We start from the raw sequence: 20,198 nt of genomic DNA on the forward strand, positions 1-20,198 counted from the left end.
TTCACTGAGTAATGGGATATCAGCCAATTTTGTTGCTTTCTCACCTTTACATTTCAAAAGTCTGGGGAAGAATCAGAAAAACTGTTGTGAGACAGCAGACTGGTGTAAGGAGAAAGTGATTGAGCAAGCAAATGCTTACTACCAGTACAGCTCATTCTCTTCCATCCAACATTCTTATTTGTTAACCCTATAATTTCCACTCTGCAAAGGATGCCTGAACGGAGTGGTAAAGTTTTTCTTTGCTGAGAGGAGACTGTATATTTTGGGCATTATCTACATTCAGATATAAAGGGTTGTTCCTCATGCAAATAGTGCTCTAGCTGCCAAGAACCTGTAGCACAGTAAGAAATACTGATTTCAGGAGATTACAGTTGTTAGTATGAGGCTGGATCTGAGAGTAGAGATGGGTAAATGTGTTAAATAGGTTATAGTTGTCACCTTCCTGAACGAATTCCAATGGTGAACTTCCTCCTCCCCTTCCACCACTGTAGCGTTTGCACAGCATTTCAACTCCACTAATCTACAACCTCCTTCCCAATATTTTCTGAACATCATTGTAGAAAGGATACGATGGTGCTGGAAACGGTGAAGAGGAGATTCACTAGTGTGTGGCTTAGATTGGAAACCTTCAGTAATTGGGAGAGACTGGATAAACTGGACTTATTTTCCATGGATTTTCTGCTGATTGAAGATTAATATTTAAACTGTATAAACACATGCAATTCTGCAGATACTGGAAATACAGAGTAAAACACACAAAATACTGGGGGAACTGAGTTGGTGTTTCGAGCTAAGATCCTTCATCAGGACTGGAAAGGAAGGGGGAACATGCCAGTATAGTGGTTGGGGGAAGGGGAATGAGGACAAGCTAGACAGGTGCAGCCAGGTCGATGGGGGAGAGGGTCTGTGGTGAACAACATATACCAGTCTGGATACGCCCCGCTGCTGACTGCTCCTGTGGCTCCTCCCACAGACCCCTGTATAAAGGCGATTGGAGGCACTGCTCCTCCCTCAGTCTCCAGGATGTTGTGTGGTGGGCTCTTGCTGCTGACAGTGCTTTCTTCCAGCTAATAAAAGCCTATCTCAACTCACGTCTCCGAGAGTTATTGATGGTGCATCTGGGGCATGAAGTAAGAAGCTGGGAGGTGATAGATGGAAAAGGCAAAAGGCAGGAGAAGAAGGAATCTGATAGAACAAGAGAGTGGACTGTGGGAGAAAGGGACAGGGAGGGGCATTAGGAAGAGGTGACAGGCAAGTGAGGGGAAGAGGTAAGAGGTCAGACTGGGAAATTCACCAAGTGGGAATGGGGGGGGGATTTATTGGAAGTTGAAGAAATCAACGTTCATGCCATAGGTTGGAGGAATTGTATGCCAACACAATCTCTCTTCAGTTTACAGATCTCACCATCCTATCCAAACAAGTTAGACTTTAATTAGTCTACAAATGCTTCACCTATGAATTCCACTGATAATTTGTTTCTGATTTAATAGAAAACTTTTTAGTCATTAACTGAAGAAGGGCCTTGGCCTGAAACGTCGACTGTTCGTTCATTTCTATGGATGCTGCCTAACCTGCTGAGTTCCTCCACCATTTTGTATGTGTTGCTCTTAACCTGCAAATCAGATATTTCAACAGATGGCATGCAAATCTGAAGGATTTAAGATGAAGCTACTTAAGTTCCTTTGATCGTATTAAAACTCAGCTTGAATTAGCATGAGAAAATGTACTGAGATCAGTACTCATCTGCAAAACAAAACAGCGAAAAATAATTTCAAAGCAAATACCTGTGAGTTAAAGCCAGTTTTAGTAAGTTCTCTACAGATAAAGTGTAAATGACATCAATATTAGGTTGACAATGTTGGGTTAGTCAAAAAAGTCATCAGCCTGAATTGTTAACCGTACATCATGTATAATCTGGATCGATTGGCGGTTTGCCTGGCTTGATTGCTGCTGAACCAGCATTCTGCTGCTGAATTCTACCTTGAGTCCAGCATTGGAACACACTTGGGAAATCCCTGATGGGTGCGTTACAGAATGTCCAGGTCTTTCATCTTTGTGTACGATATCAGCCCTGCAAGCTTCCCGAGACCTTTCACTTAGGGAAATATGGTCCATTAGGACAGGTACAAGGCAGAGCATCAAAAGTTGGTTTTGTTGGCTGTCAAAGAAGGTGAAAGAAATACGGGCATGAAGTAGCCCAGGAAAATAATTCAAATGACTATTGGACATAATGGCTTGACATCCACTTATTTTCTATTTCTGATCACATAAATTAAATTTGTCACAATTCTACGACTCTAAAAAGTAAGACAGAATAATTGTTTTCTTGGGAATTTACATTTTAATGTCTTAGAGTCGTAGAGTTATAGAGCACTACAGCACAAAAGCCGGCCCTTCTGCCCAGCTAGTCTGTGCCAGACTATTACTGTATTCTGCCTAGTCCCATCGAACTGTGCCTGGATCATAGTGCTCAGTTTAAGGATCTTATTAAAAAAAAAACACAGGATCCAGTAATATAAAAAAAAGTTACTGTTGTCATCATTCTTTGCTGTGGCTTGAAAGTAGAAATTACTTGAGAGGAATTTTATTTATTAAAAAGTAAACTCCAAAAATTATTTTATAAGAAATATGGGGTTTTCCGTTATTATTATGTTGGAAATCTAAAGCAGATTAACCGCAAAATGTTCAATAATGCTGACTACTTTGAGCACAAGAATAAAACTGCTCCGAGAGACATGCTTGGACTGTCCATGTTGTACTGTGCTCATTTGATGGATAATACTTAATGGTTAAAAAAGGAAGTGGATGACATTATTATACCCTTTGCATATTTTTTTAGGAAAGGATGCAACTCCAAATTCCAAAAAGAGTTTAGAAGGTTTCTGGTGGGCGAAGTAAATTGCTTAAATGCTTCCTTACACTACTTGAAGATATACCACCTCTCATTTGATTGCAAAAGTGCCGAAACTATCTCTGATTATTTCTTCGGGATTTTATCAGTAAAAAACTGAAGTGCTTGAGATGATTTATTTTTGCATACATTTCTAGGAAAGGATGCCACTCCAAATTCAGAAAGTTCAAAAGGGTTTCTGGTAGATCAATTCATCATCATCATCAGGTGCCATGCCTGAGATCTCATGTCTGAGATTTGACTGCCGTGGCCCACACACTCCTGTTTTGGGTCAAGTTTTAAATTGTTTTAAATGCTGACTTTCACTAGTTGAAGATGTATACCTCAAATTTGAATGCAAAAGTGCTGAGACCAGTTCTCGGGAATTTCATTAGAACATTATTGCCAAGTTACAGCACTGCTCTTGAATCATAGATTGCAAATTACGTCTCATTGATGAAACAGCAGTGGCATAACAGCAATAAAAAAATGCTGCAATTGCACTGATACCAAGCTCCATTAATACATTTCTGGTGATAAAGAACTGACAGCATACGCTTTTAAGTGGGCTCTTCATATATTGTACACCCTGCAATAATAAGCTTTTCATCTGTCCTCCCAAGTAGCTGAATATGAAATAAAAGCTTACTCCCAAGGTTTATTTTTGATATAGCTTATTTGATGTGTATCTGCATTCTGGCATTTTCTTCCTTAGATCGTCTTGACACTTACTTTTTTCCTCCACTCTAGCTACTTCACACTGTCTTTCGTACCAGATCGGCTGGTTGTTCGTCTTATCTAAAAGACCAACAGCATTGGGAATAAATTGTTAAAAATCTTATTCTGGTGTAGCTGAGATCAGAAGTAGATTAATTTACATATGCATGGCCACGTTCATTTATCCACTTTTCATCAGTAAGTCATTGTGACCACAAAACTTCCTCCTGCCACGTTTCACTGGCAATGTCGGCTCTGTGTAGACCATATTATTTCTGAATTTAAAATTTCATCATTCCATCAATGTCTATTGTAAACAACTTCATTAGAAACTGACAAATTTCAACAATATTTTGCTGGAATACAGTATTTGAGGTATGTATCACAAATGATCATTTTGAACTCAATTAAAATCATATAGTTTATTAATATTGTTATCAGTAAGGAACTTTATGAATCTATTTGTCCAGTAACTGAGAAACTAGTTAAAATGCAGTTACCCTTTGCAAAGCATAATGCTCAAGTAGAAAGGTAGAGCCCAAGCGGGGAGCAGCTGAGTGCTAGGTAATAGCATGGAGACTGAAAGTCAATGGCAAGCATGGGTGCATCCACACCAGAAGCTTGCAGAGTAGAAGCTGAGTCCAAGGAAACCCAATTACTGTACCAACTCAGGGAAGCAGACAGGTCAAAATGAGATTGTGAAGATATTAACTCACAGCAAAGTCCAAAATCAGAATTTTAGCCCGAAGCAAGGTTTCTTTGTCAAGCTTCCAAAACTTATTTGTTTAATCATAAAATTAAATGTAAAACTGGCTGATTATGGAACATTGTTACATATCCTGATAATTATCTACAATGTCGTGCCAATGGTTTTGTGACACTTAAGGCCACTAGACATGATCTTGACTGGGCAATTTTTCAAAGCTGGTGAGAGCAGTTGTGTTTGGGAAAGCCCTGAAGATTTAACGTCAATGTGTATCTAAACTTGTGCATCTATTTCTAAAGTGTGCATCTATCCCTCACATCATAAGCCAAGCTGATGAACACATGTGGCTATTTTTCAGCTGGGCAATCTTTCCGAAAGCTCACAGGAACATGTAGAAAACCAGTTATGTGAATAGTGATTGTGTGTTTGGGTGTGGGGGAGTGGTGTAAAAGCTTGGGCAGTATTAATAAGTCAGTTCTGATAGGTTTTGTAGTGAGTTCATGCACAGTGTGTAAAGGGCGAAGCTAACTGCAATGCAAGAGTATTGATAAAAGCAGATTTTGCTTTGTTAGTGAGGACTTAATTTGCTACTTGCAATTTACAATCAATGGCAGAGAGGCGGGTTAAGATTTATCAGGACCATTAAAAACAAAGGTTCTCTATTTCCTGTCTTGGGTGTGATTCATAGTGAGCAGAGTTTGGGCTTTGTGCAAGGGATACGAAATGAACAAAATCTTTGGAACAGTACAAGCTGAATAAGCCAAACTGACTCCTGTAATTTTAATATAGTATAAAATTATATTAAGTAAATAGAAGTGAAGTTACAATAGTAACTTTCATCTTCCTGTCAAAGAAAGCAAACGTATCTTTGAAATCGAAGGGTCTTATTTTAGCTGGAGGACATGTCATTAATGAGACCTCTGCTGTTTGTGATGTATATAAATGACTTGGATGAAAATGTCGATGAGTGTGTTAGTAAGTTTGCAGATGATATAAACATTGGTGGTGTTGTGGATAGTGTAAAAGCCTGGCAAAGAACACAATGGGATATATTCCATTGTATTCACTTGCAGCTGTGTGCCGAGAAATGATAGATGGATTTTTATCTGGCCAATTATGAAGTGCAAAGAGACAGTACACTATTAAGGGCACTGCTGATGAGCAGAGGAATCTTGGAGTCTAAGTTCATATGCAGCTCACTGAAAGTGGCTACACGGGTTGATAGGGTGGTTAAGAAAGCATATGGTTGTGATGGACATTCACTGTCCTAGGCCACCGCATAGAATCGTAGCTTTCTAAATACAGCATCTACCACTTCTAAGATAAAAACAAAATGTAACTAAACCTCTACCCAAGTTTGTTTGGTTTCTGTTCATAGAGTCTTCAGTCCTTAACAGGTAAAAGGCAAGCACTAATTAGTTTGAAGTTAGAACAAATTTTGTCTACAGAGCAGCTTTGCAAACATGGTCTTATTGTAGCTCAGATTTGCCGGCTCATGCCACGAGGCTAACTGGTGGAGAGATGTAATATAAGACAAAGTGATGTTTAACTTGGGTTATTTTTCAAACACACACGCTGACTCTTAAGTTGCTTAGTTCAAGGAAGCTTGTAGCCTAGAGGGATAACATCCTCTAGCATATCAAATAACTGAGGTGTTCATAGTTGGAAGGTTTTATGAACTCAAAGAAGCTAGCTTCACAGCATTTACAGCATTGATTATGGAACGATGTCTCCAAAAATGTTTTTAGACCATTTCTGTTAAAAGAATATCTGAGGAAATATCATATACACTTGAAGTCAATCAAATGGAAGAAAATGGTGTAAATGTAGAGAGCTCTTCAGGCTTATTAGGAATAGGGTCAAGAACATCAAGAGACATGGAGTGAGCTAGAATCCATTCTTCCAGCTTCAGTTTCTGCAATGGATGACTTGTTCATCTGCATTGTGGTATGTCTTTTTTTTAGGAATTGTACCTGTGTTTTAGGAATCCTTTGTGTTTGAGAGATCCTTTGTGTTTTAGAAATGGTTCATGATTTGGAAATGCTTAAGATAGGAATCCTGTGTGTTTTAAAATGTGTCTTAAGAGTGCTATTTGCATTTAAACACTATCTTTTTCCCAAGTTTTAAGTATCTAATACCAGAGAGTATGCATTTCAGGTGAGAGGGGGTAATTTCAAAGGAGATGTGAGGAGCAAGTTTCTTGTACACAGTGAGAGTGGTGGGTGCCTGAAACACACTGCGTGGCGTAGTGGTAGATGCAGAAACTTTAGAGACTTTCAGGAGATGTTTAGATCGGCAGATGACTGTGAGGAGAAAAGGAGGATATGGCAATGTGTAGGCAGAAGAGATTAGAAATATGATTACTAATTTAATTAGTTCGGCTCAATATTTGGGCTGAAGGGCCTGTTCCTGTACTGCACTGTTCTATGTTCTATTTCTCACTTAAGTAATGAAATTGCCACATTTCCCAACACTTGCATTGAAATAATCACTGTCCTTCATACTGCCCACTATATCTGGGAATCTGCTCTGAGCTCTATCATAGCAATAGACTCCCAGCAGAGCCTATCAAAGGTTCTTTGATAAAAATGTAACTTCACCATTAAGTGTGAGAATCACTTTCATTTATAATCAGTCAAAAAAGTTGAGCATCTTGGAAGACACTGAACTTCTCTCCAGTGGATTAGATGGTTTACAGGTTTATTCTTTTAATATTCCCTTCCTATCCAGTCCACCCACATTGGGATGTTAAACTGATTTTATTTATCAGTTAGAAAAGGCATCTTAACATTTAAAACATATTTACACATCAAAAAGAACACTTTAGAATGCATGGACCAGAAGTGAACAAAGGGGTGGGAACCTTAGTCGGCGTGGACTAGTTGGACAAAAGAGCTCATTTCCATGCTGAGTGACTCTATAACTCTAACTGTTTTAAGCAGCTTATAGCAGAATAGTCTCATTTTGTACTTTGATATTTCTAAGCCGTATGTTATTTACAGTTTACTTTTTTCAGTAGATGAACTTTTCATAAATTGCTTACATTTAATACCCGAATTTCAGCTTCTAGCAACCTCTATTTACACCTTATTCAAGCTCAATCATTTATTTTTATAGTTATTTTCTTATAATTTAATTGAATAAGAAATTTATTTGAAGAGCCAAATCTAGACTTAGGGAAAATGTACTGTTGCAACACATGTAACTGCATTAGGTAATTACATTTTCAAATGGATTTACAGTTACAGCCTCTCAGTCCTGGGTAACTGCACTTCTTGGAAAGTGCAAAAAAAAGCATTTTATTTTGAGAAAAAGCACACAAAATATTTCAGAATATTTATGTACAGTATCTTTCCTTCCATTGAATTCAATAGACTCAAAAGTAGTCTAACCTTCTTAACTTGTCCTGCTAATTTAAAAGATATATATTTATATCCTCCATTCCCTTTGTTCTACCAAGCCACTTAATTTATATTATCTCTCCTTATTCTACCTCCCAAGATGGACCTCTGTTGTGATAAATTTCAAATGCCTAACTTCTACTTATTGCACCAATCTATCTTTGTTTCTCCTAAGGTCTCTTAATGCCTTTGTTCCTGCTTTCTGATGGTTGTGTGCTTTGAAATCATGTCCTGTGTTCCCATGTCTAAGTCAGTAATAAGGATCACACACAACAGTAGCCATTACATTGTCCCTCCAAGCCCAAACCACATTTCATTTCAACCTTAGGAGCAACTGTTCACCAATTTTTTCATCTTTTCTAATCCATTAGTCATTTAAAGAAAATAATTTCATAATTTCTCCTTTTGTCTTTGGCCTTCAGTTTTGTCAAATAATCAATTATGTGATAACCGTATCTAAACACCATCCCATCTGCTTCAAGTGTTTGATGTTGGTCTACCAAAACTGTATTAAAACAAACTGAAGTTTTCAAACACTGCACTGCCAATCACAAAAAGATGTAATGAATATCAATTTCTCCAAGTTGTTTTTAAGAAATCTGCAAATGGATTCTGAATGCTTGGGCTTATAATCCAGTATGCATTAACAGCATTTAAATTATAATGGAAGCTTTATACAATATGTATTATAAGTATTCTTCATATAAATCACAACCTGTGAATTCTTTCATTACAACAATCATTAAATTACAGTGGCCATCTGGACTCAACAGTTCCAGGAACTTACAATTAAGCTAATTTCTTACTAAAGTATCAAATTCAAGGAAGGCTGATCTACTTCAAATGGGGAAAAAGTCCAATATGCACGTTAATATTTGGATAACTGCACTGATAAGCAAATGTATCTGAGCTTGCAACAAAACTTAAAGGGCAAATACAAAGTTGTATGTGGAGTGCAATTATTTTCTGACAATACAATCCACTCTTACAGAATGAGAATGCAATTGATCACTAAGGTTAATTCTATAACATGGATATATTCTTATAAAATAGAACCATCAAGGTTAGATCAAAAAATGCTTTCACTCAGACTTGACAGTGGGAAAAAAAATGGTTTCCTATTACATAAAGTAGTAGTTGTGCAATCACTCATGTTGAGTATGATGTTCTTCTGAGGGGTTGTCTATGGTGAGTCCTCAGGTGGCAGTGGAGGCTGATCTGGGATCCACATATTCTGGTGTATTGTGAACTCTGTGGTGTCAGCGATCAGTCTGTTCAGTGATTGGGTCTCTTGGTTGTTCAGTCTCTACTTCAGCAGTCGCTACTTGTTCTGTGCAGCACAGCGGGATTGCTCTTATCCAGTGCAGCTCCCTCTTGAACAGATTTCCTGCTGGTGTACCTATTGAGTGCAATGTCTTCCTATTTCTTAGATGTGGTGTTGGATTTCTTCCAGCTGATTTTGAAGCATTTCCTTTGTCCTTCATTGCATTATTTTCCTTTATTCAATAAAAATTTGTTAACGCATCACTTACATTGGGTGGAGCTTGAGAGGACAATGATGACAAATTGTGACTCCTTTGCTTGCATCTTCGGAAACAGCTCTATTCCTATCTTTAATATCTCTATCTTTCCCTTTCAGGGTTCTTTTGAAGACCCTGACCTGGCGTTACACGCTGACGTTGGTTCTTTGCGGGAATGGGACCTGCTGTTGGGGTTTCACGACTGGCTGCTATTTGATATACCAAGGCCTAGAAGATCAGTGCACCTTTAGGGTTCTGGGATGTCATGGCTCTGGAGGTGGGCGGACTTGAGGTCAGTGTCTCCACAGGAAACTGGTGTGTCGTGGGAGTACAAGGAAGATCAAATGCAGTGAGCTGGCTGCTGGCTGAGTGCCCAGAGACCCGAGTTCTTTGGGCACAGAGCTTGGAAAAAGTGACTTTCAACATCATAAAGCAGTGAGTTGTTCGTTATGTCTCCCCTATCGCTGTGAAGCGGGGACACCTCTTTTTACCTTATTAAGGAGAGATAGATCCTGTGGTATGTCGAATTACTGGGTGAACGAGTAGTCTTTGCGGTACTGCAAGTCTGTGTCTTTATTGATGCTTTGCTGCATGCTTGAGTGCTCCATGGGGGGGGGGGTGCCGATGCTGTTTTTGCTGGGGAGGGGGGATCGTTGCTTTGCTGCTGCTTAAGTGTGGGAGGGGGAGCTGGGGGGGCTTTGTGGTTCTAACATTTAACTGTCATTCAGTCTTTGGGGCACTCCTCTGTTGGTTGCGAGGAAGAAGAGTTTCAGGATGTATATTGTATATATTTCTGCCATTAAATGTACCTTTGAAACCTTTGAACCTTTGAAACAATCAAAATAATGTATTATTTGCCGTCTTTAAGCATAGTACAGTCCAAGGTGTTTCGCATGAATATACAGAAATATGCACATTAGATGACAGAATAACAGACTGTAAGGGGTGCAAGATCAGATAACTATAAAATCTCGGTCAAAGCAATTAGGCTTAAGGGGAGTCATGGAGGAGAGAAAAGCACAACTGCAGAGAGCTTCATAGAAGGAATTCCAGAGAGCAGGTCTAAAACAGATCTGTCAACAGTAGAGTGAAGACAGTCAGGGAGACACAAAAGCCCAGATGTGGAGATCAGTTCATGGAGCATAGTTGGGTTAGTTTATATTACATGAATAGAATTGGACAAAGTTACAAAATGAATATCTTTAGTACTAAGTGTTAATCAAATTATTTATACATACACATACAAATCAATATTATTTCCATAATTATCAAAGTGATATCAATAACATGGTAGTCTCATAAATAATTCAGTATATCCTGAATGAAATGTATCTTCAATAATGATCTCCAAAGTATTGTTGAAAATCAATTATTTCAAGATACAAGCTGAGCTAGCTGTGAGCATACTGTTGTTTCATGCTGTGTGCAGTCCTTTGCAGAAAACTTCAGCACACATCCAGTGTATCAGTTGACAATATCAGATAATTCCTCATTTTATAATGACAGTCTAATCTCCAATCAGATACAGAAATAATAACACATTTTTTCATTCACGTCCATGACAACTGAAAATTAGCAGATAAAATGCAACTTTTCTAGGTGTGCAAGCAGCGAGCAGATTGGCTGTTACTTTTTTAAGGCAACAGATAGGGATATCAGATCATTGTGTGCACTAAGCAGAGCTTAAATTGGGAAATATTAAAAAATTAAGAAATGAATACAGCAAGTATTGATAACTTTAAAGAAAAGCATGAAGTGAAAGTAATCCCTGGATCAGTTAGCATCTGTAAAGAGCATAAAGCAAAATAACAATGTATTGAGGCAGTTCATGAGATAGCTGACGATTCAAATGACTTAGGTTTTATCCTGATCTTGGGTGTAAGCTAGATAAATAGATATTTTATTTATCCCAAAGGAAATTACAGTCTCATTGTAGCATTTCAAGTGCACAGATATACAAATATTAGAAGTAGGAAAAAGAAGTTACCTTAAAATAGGATGTACAAGATCTTCAAGTCAAAGATTACAAGATTTACAAAATTTCTAGTTCACACTGCTAAGGTGGTAGTATAAGAAGTGATGGTCTATGTGGATACTGTACACTTGCCCAGTATCTGTGTGAATTTAAGCTATAGCGTTCTAGTTCCTACCAAATTGTAAGACATATGCTGGTAGATTGAATGAGGTAGAACTTCTCTCTTTACAACAAAGGAGGATGAGAGGTGACTTGGTAGAGGTGTACAAGATGATAAAAGGCCTAGATCAAGTGGATAGCCAGAGACTTTTTTCCCGGAGGGGGAGGAGGTGAATGACGAATACCAGGGGGTACAATTATTAGATGACTTAGCAAGGTATAGGGGGATATCAGAGGCAAGTATTACACAGAGAGTGGTGAGTATGTGGAATGACCTGTCGGGTGGTGGTAGAGGCAGATTCTTAGGGACATTTAAGAAAGTCTGAGATAGGCAAATGTATGACAGTAAAATGGAAGGCTCTATAGGAGAGAAGAGTTAGAGTGATCTTTGAGTAGGTTAAAAAGTCAGCACAATAATGTGGGCTGAGGGGCCTGTGCTGTGCTGTAGTGTTCTATATTAATTAGCTGTTGTAATTTACCCCTTAATGGCAAAGGATCAAAGGAGAGATGACCAGATGGGACAGAATATATTACAGGGCTATAGCAAGATAAGACAGCGGGGTATTAGGGAAATGTGACAAATGGGATTGCCTGTGTTGGTGGCCTGCACAGGATGAATCGCTTCTTTTATGTTTAAGTAAGTGAGATTTGATAATGTTTTACATCCTTCATCCAAATGAAAGCGTAGAGGCAGACTAGAATCTAGATTTATGCCTTTGGGCCATTTCATTTAATTTTCCACCTTGTATTGTGATCTGATTACTGGGATTCTGTTAATCATTGTTAATCACTCTTGAATGATTCAAATGAACTGCCATGCACTAATGGACTGTTCATCTCCGACAGGATTTATTCTGGTTGAGCTTCCTATGCTAAAGGGAGGCTGATAAATTGCTTGTTTATTTCATTGCCACTTTGTGCTCTTCTAATCGCCTTTGCTCTGTTCTGTACTTCACACTTGTTTTATTGCCCCCTTCAGCCTCAACATTCACTTATAAGTCCTGCATACAAACAGCCTTAAACAACCAATGGATTAAAAAAAATTACTATTCAACACATTCATATTTCCTGGTTGGCTATCCCATGCTGGGCCTGTCATGGCATTTCTCAATGGTAACTTTATTCAAATTCTATACACATTATGGGGGTTGTATGAAACAATGGGGTTACCACAACATCAAAATTTTAAGTGAAATATCAAGCTCTGTTGCTCTGTCTGTTGCAAAGGATACAATCTTGGTGGCTACCGATTTCAATTTGATATCCCATTCTGACATATCTGTACATGGCCTCCTTTCCTGCTTTGATGAGGCCACTCTCAGGGAGCGGGAGCAACACCTCATATTCAGTCTAGGTCGCCTCCACCTGATGCCACGGACAGTGATTTCTCTAACTTTCAGTAATTTTTCCTCCCTCCCTCCTCCTCTATTTTTCCACTCCCCATCCCGGTTACCTTCTCACCCCTTCTCTTCTCCCAAACTGCCCATCAACTTTCTTTGGTTGCCCTCCTCTTTCCCTTTCTTCCATGCTCCACCCTTCTCTCTGATTAGCTTCCTTCTTCTTCAGCCCTTCACTTCTTTCACCAACCCCTTCAGCTTCTTACTTTATCCCTCCTCTCCCAACCCACCCACCTACCCCTCACCTGCTCACACCTATCACCTGCCAGCTTCCCCTCTCCCCATTTCTATTCAGGTGAGGTCCCCTCACCGGGCTCATATGCAAACATGGCTCATCAGCCAACTCTGCTAACAGCTTCGTGACTCAGCGGTGAGAAGGTTTCCTTTTATAAGCAATATACATCAAGGCATGGTAAGATTTGGGGTTATAAATCATAAATCAGACAAAAAAGTTGGGATGTTCTGGTTAATGGAGACCTGACTACAGTGAATGCTGTCTAAATGCTCCCCAGACACAATTTCTGGTTGGCAAGAAATAGCCACATATAATTATAAAGAAAGTGTATTCACTAATTTCAAACAGTTATTAAAAGAAAGAAAAAAAAAAAGGGCCCATCATAGTTAACCAGCTTAAATGTGCACATTATGTTGGAACTCATTGTGGTGAACTATGTGCCTGTCGGGACACGCCCCTGCTGACTGCTCCTGTGGCTCCTCCCACAGGCCCCTATATAAAGGAGATCTGCGGCCTGACGCTCGGCCTCAGTCTCCAAGACATTGTATGATAGACACTCACTCCTGGTTCCTTCTTCCAGTCAATAAAAGCCGATATCTCGCCTTACGTCTCAGTGTGAGTTATTGATGGTGCATCACTCATATTGTCCAAAAGCTGTGTATGATGGTTACTCATGGCGCTGGATTCTCATCACCAATCACTGGTAAAACTTTGTCTCTTGGACTTCTTCATCTTATAAAGCACTCCTTGAAATTGTGTCTTCCCGTTGAATTGAATCCCATGGCCGTCTCTCCCAACCTTCTCTGTGTCTCCCGCCAAAAAGACCACAAACCCCACCACTGTCCATCACAAACCACTCTCCACCCAGCTCTCTCTAGAATCTTCTCCTAATTCTATCATCCTGATTGGCTGACACAAAATTTCTATGTTGAACATCATAGCCCATTATCTTTAGCCAAAAACAGAACATTCTACCAGCAGGACACACTGTTTTTACAGAAAGCTATGAAACGAAATACCCTACAGCATTAGCAGTAGAAATCATAACCAGGGCATTATGCAGGCTTCTTGCCCTCTTCCTTTCCTGTCCTAATGAAGGGCCTCAACCCAAAATGTCAACTATTTATTCTTCTCCATAGATGTTGCCTGACCAAAAGAGTTCCTCCAGCATTTTGTGGCTGTTGCTCAAGACAAATGTTCAGCCCTTTAGGGACCCTAATGTCAGTAAAATACTTTTCTTCAAAAGTCTGCAGCATTTTTGATAAACTCTCCCTGTTCCATGTGACCTTGAACTACTTGATCAATTTGCAGATGGTACATATTTGAAGAAATCCAAGGGTTGGATCCTAAAACTTAAACTCGTTGCAAAGCAAAGCTGGAAAATTTGTGCCATTGTAAAGTTGATCCAATGATATGGACAGAGATCACAGAATTTACTTGCTGATTGATGGGAACTGCAAAGGCTGAAAGGGACATTCCCAAAGCCAAACTAAATCATTGATTCCAAAAGTACTGCTTGTTCATCTGTTCACATAAAGATGCCAATTGCAATCATAAATGAGAATGGCTTCTAATTTAACATCCTAAGGGAAATTTATGTACAAATTTGTTCTAATTTTCAGACATAGTCAATTAAATTCAAAAATTTCATAATAAGGCTGATGTTGCAGATAGCAAATAAGCCCCAATAACTTTGGGATAAAATGATAAACTTGTCTTTGAAAAACTTCCCAGGATGAATATGGAGACAGCCAGGAAAATTTTGTATGATAATACACTGTGCCTTAAAAGAGCTTCCCATATTATAAAACACAACTTTTGCGATCACCAAATCAAGACTATATACAATCTAAGCAAATGAAATTAACTGTGTCAAACTATGCCCTGTACTTATGTAGAACAGTCTTCTAAAGAACACCCAGTTTTTGAGACATTCAGTATTATTTTAAAATCATGAAAAGTAATTAAACAAATATAAATATTTGAATAGACTTAACATGAGAAAATAATACATTAGTTTGAAACAAATGCCAATTTCTTTCAAATACTTCCAAGCATTTCTGAACAGAGTCAAACGCTTCGGAGTACCTAAATTATCAAGCAGATGAAATGAAATGGAAATATTTCAAATAATAAATTAATAATAAAATAAGTAATATTTTTAATATTACTTTATAGAAAGAATTTTTTAAAGGGAGTGGGTACTTAGGTCACACTCTCCCTCTCTTTCTCTCACTGGTGACGAAGAGTTTGTTGCCGATTCCCAAGTCGGAGAACTCGGAGAAAAGCGATGCAGCAGACCTTAACACCATAAACCAGCGAGTTGTTTTGTTTATGTCTGCCCTTTTAAAATTCTTTTAAAATTATTTAAGGTTTATATTTTAGTTCTAACCTTCTATAATAAATGGAGGAATCACGTTGAAAATGGGGAAGCTATCGAATTTTTATCTCCTTATCTGGGTATTGTTAGATTATATTGAAGAATTACAATGTGTTCCTCTGTTGAAACCAGAAAAAAAACCAAGCTTTAAAATTCTGGCTTTACTTCTTTAAATTCATGAATGAGCTCAGATGAGGGAGCCACAGGAGTTACATGGACCAGATGGCAAGGCACCGAGGTTTACAAATGTTAGGATTACCCTGGTGTGGGGAAGGGTCAAGAGCTTGGCTGTGAGCATAAACAATGTAAATCAAACAGTCATCATGATATCCTCTGGAACAGCTTACTGTATTCTTGTAGTCTGAAAACTTCCATTATGACATCATCTTGCCTGACAACATGGGAGAACAATAGCCACAAAGAGTGTAATAGAAAACAGAGATATCACCATTGTCCCTACACTGCAATTTTCAACACTTAGAACATTCATTCATTTTGGCACTATTAAAAGTGATCTTGACATGTATAAACCATCTACTCAGCAATTTATCTATAATAGTTCACGAGGATAAACTGCAGTCAACAAGCAGCAATAGATAAATCCAATACATTGATGCTCTCAGAAGTCAGCATTCTTCTTGCTTATTTCCTATTTTTTTTATTTATCTTACAAAGAGATTTTGAAACTAAAATTCACCATTCTGGTTCCTCTATCGATCTTTCCCTCAAAGTTGATGAGATACTGGAAACTGGTCACTGGAGTAATTTCAGACTTCCAAAGATGAGTAGAAGAAGTGAACGGATTTTAAAATAGCACAAGTTGAGAACATTCCCATGACCTTTAATGTAGGGCTGATCATTCTTAAGCAAAGACCCTGTTAGGGTAGTGTACCTGAGGGATACTGCGGCAGGTCCATAGATCTCTCTCACGGCTGCCAGGTCAGCTTCGAGCTGTGGATGCTTATGAAGTTCACCATCATAGTTTCCCTGAAATTGTAATCACAATTTAGTGAGTGTGCACTTAACAGTATACATTGTGACAAATTAAAACTTTCCACTGAGAAGACAGATTGTTTCTAATTTCAAAAGTCTATCTAGAGTATTTCATTCTTTAACAACCCAACAATTTTTCTTTCAGTAATACTGTGGATGCTTAAGTGTGTTTCCTGTTTAATCCAGAAGAGACCTCCCTTCATAATTATTGCCTATAGCTCTTGTCCAGCTTCTGGAAGTTTAAAATAGTTACTGGCAGCATACCTGTTACATAGGAACTCACAGAATGTCGGGAGTGAAGCACCTCAGCCAGGAATATACAAAAAATGTAAAAACTCAACAGGTCAGGCAGTATCTGTAGAAATGAGCAGTCAATGTTTTGGGCCAAGACACTTCTTCAGGACTGAAAAGGAAGGGGGAAGATGCTAGAACAAAAAGGTGGGGAAAGGGAAATGAGGAGAGCTAGATAGTGAGAGGTGAAGCCAGGAAGATGTCCAGCATTGTATTCACCTGTGCCCATTTAACTGGCTCATCTAACACAGTCAAGAGAATACAAAAAGAGGAGGCAAAATGAGAAACCATACCAGGAAAAGTGCAAAACTGTGGATGATGGACATCTCAAGTAAAGACAAATTAGACAGCATTTGCAAAGAGGAAAGTAAAAGTTTATATTTCAGGCCAATGACTTATTCAGTGTTTTCTATTGGCAAATCAACCTACAAAGGAAAAAGCAATACATGCCTGTATAACCAGAATCGAATAGATAAACAAGTCACCTGGGGCACCTGTTAACAATATTGTGTTTCAATTGCTCCTTTCACAGCCTGAGGATCTCTCAAGTCACTTTTCAACTAATGATCTACTGTTAATCTGCCCAGAATGATAAGACCAGCAAGAGTTGAAAAGGCCAGATGCCAAGTGGAAAACAACAAGGCTTCAGGAGCAGATGGTAGTAGCCCTGCTGAAATTCAAAAACTTGGCAAAGAGGAATGTAAGTCATTAATTTACAGCCTCATTTCCTAAGTCTGGGGATAGGAGGATATGGCAGGGAACCCTGGAAATGTGATAATTGAAAGGGGATAAATCTGTTTGCAGAGACTGCAGTGTACAGATCCTGTCATAGTCACCCACAGGCAAAATCATCACTAGATCCTCCTCAACCACCTCCTCCCAGTGACTGATGAACAACTCTTAAAATAAGTGTTGATTCCATTCATCAACAGAAACAGTGGAAGATCTTCACTGTGACATATTTCCAATATAATTGTACGCAGTAGCATCTTGTCCTTCTTGATATCAGAATGGATTTGATTCCATCAACTGAGAAGGATTATGGAGCATCCTTCACGGATTTAGCTGGTGCAAAAACTTCATAGCATCATGAAACTCAATAGCACATAAAATGGACACTGGGCACCATTTGTCTATATCTAACATCTGCGACATGATGGCAAGTAAAACGTGATTTCGATCAACAGGCAAACCGCACAACAAATCTTCATGGAAACTCGAGTCTAGCTGAGGCTGTATTATAGCCCTAATGCTTTCTGTAATTTTTCTCACCTCAAAATTTCAACACACATCCAACAAGCTTCCTGCTGTTGTTTAAGCAATTTTACTTTCACTCAAGAAACAAGATCATTCCAAACTTCATCACTGAGCTACAGACAAGATTTCCAGCATCTGTAGATTCACTCGTGTTACAGACAAGATTTGTACACTTGTGTGTTCAGAGGCCAAATTCCAAGTAACTCGTGAGATAATGTAATGTATTTAAAAATCAGAAAAATCAAGATTCTCCCCCAACTCATCCCTACCGCACAACAGCAACCCCAACAATAAGGACATATGACACAAACCTGGAAGACGAGGAGTGTTTTTTAAATATATCTTAGGAGTGCCCTTTCAGCAATAAAATTCATTACAATCTCCAGTGCACCAGATAAGCCTTTGGACAATGGAGGAACCATGAGTCTCAAGAACCAGACACAAAGCTCATGATGTGTCAGGCAGCAGTGATCCCTACCTTCCCATGTGCTATGCGACTTTGTCCACATACAGTAGGCAACTCAAAGCCCTGAAGAGATACAACTTGACTGCAAAATAATCTGAATCTACTATCAAATATGATCAATATTAGTGTCCTCTCAGAACAACTGCCCGAACTCAATCAGCTCTGGTCACGTCGTTCACTCAGCTCTCAATACAAAGACTTCTTTTTTTTCTGAGCTTGATCTGAACAAGATGCAGAAGGATGTTCTCAGACTCCATGGAAAAGTGTAACATCCCCACTATTTCAGCGAATCTGCAGGCCCATTAACACTCCTAAAAGTAATGGAGAACTCAGAAACTTTGAGAACCTGAAGTCCCTACCAACTTCAAAACTACCCAACCATCTGCTTCAATGAACACGTATTGCCTCACCTGTTGTAAGAATAGCAGATCCCACCTCAACCCCACTAAAATGGAATAGAAGCAATTGGTCCTCAGTCCCTGGGAACTGCTCAAGCAGGACTATTATATTAGATGTCATGTAAGAAAAGTAGTAACCAATTTATATATAACAAAGTACCAGAAATGACATTGTCATGATGCCCAGAAAATCTGGTTTTAGGTGTATGTATCAACTTTAGCTCTGTACAGGGAATAATTTATAAATTCTAAACACAAGAGATTCTGCAGATGCTGTAAGTCCAGTATAACACATACACAGCGTTGGAGGAACTCAGCGGGTCAGGCTGCATCTATGGAAAGGAATAAACAGTCAACATTTTAGGCTGAGATCCTTCATCAGTCCTGATAAAGGTCTGCTGAGTTCCTCCAGAATTGTGTATGTATTACTCCAGTTCATAAATTCTTCTAGTCTGACTATCCTACATCTCATCTCCACAGGCAAAAACAACTGTCTCATTAGAAAATTACCTAGATCTTAATTATAGGGAACCCTTGCTTACTAATTCCATGGATTATGTAAATGTTCTGTGTATAAGTGTTTTCTGGGATAGAAAACCATGGGATGTCAGATATCTGAATTGCAGAAGGACATCCTTGGTCTGCTCCACTACTAGAATGTGTGAGTTACCACGGACCACTTTGTGATTTGCTCTCAAATAAATCTTGCTTGTGCGCTGCATGTCAAAAATGGACATCTTGCTGTAACTTTCACATCCAGGTTAAGACAAATTAAGACCATAATACTACGGTCTAATATAATATGGAGCATGATTTAGCCATTCAAAACTAGTTCTGGCCTAAATACTGGCTCTGGAGGACAAAGTATCATCTATGGCAGGGGAAAGAGAAATGAAAGACCTCAGACTGGTGGACTGCTAGACTTCCGGTGGAAGCAGAAAGAAAAAATACAGCTGGTTCTTCCAAGCTCCACAGAACATCAGCTACAGCATTTCTGTTTTATTTCTGGAATGACTTGTTCCTATGTGTTTACGAATGATTTAGGTTATTCAAAGGCAAAGAGAGCAAGAAGAACATCTGCAGTGCAAGCTGTGCCTACTTGTTCACATCAATGCCGTCAGGGTCTGAGCAACATCACAGGACCTAGCACTAAGAGCAGAGAATGCTGGAAATACGCAGAAGATCAGGTAGCATCTGTGAAACAAAAAGCAAACATAATGTTCTGGGTCAAAGATCTCTCTCAAAGACTATAATTTGTGCAATCACAATGCCCAAGACCCAGAAGATCTGTTACACCGGATGTCCAGGGAAAGGCCCCTTGGAGAAATGACAGCAGTCAAACAGTTAGTCAACCATGCTCATGATGAACCGGTTGATCCTGTTTTGAGGCTTTTACAGCTTCATTAATACCCC

At 38.9% G+C, this 20,198-nt stretch overlaps 1 protein-coding gene across 2 annotated transcripts in view; it reads right to left on the reverse strand.

Moving 5' to 3' along the window:
• parp8 (poly (ADP-ribose) polymerase family, member 8) overlaps nt 1-20,198 on the reverse strand; it is a 369,781-nt gene that overhangs the window by 153,873 nt on the left and 195,710 nt on the right. For both annotated transcript variants that reach the window (XM_059989438.1, XM_059989439.1), the window contains exon 7: nt 16,273-16,367. In XM_059989438.1, the coding sequence (XP_059845421.1) occupies nt 16,273-16,367 (95 nt within the window). The remainder of the gene's footprint in view (nt 1-16,272; nt 16,368-20,198) is intronic.

Source organism: Hypanus sabinus, chromosome 14 (genome assembly GCF_030144855.1).
Source record: "Hypanus sabinus isolate sHypSab1 chromosome 14, sHypSab1.hap1, whole genome shotgun sequence".
In the NCBI taxonomy this organism is placed as follows: Eukaryota; Metazoa; Chordata; class Chondrichthyes; order Myliobatiformes; family Dasyatidae; genus Hypanus; species Hypanus sabinus.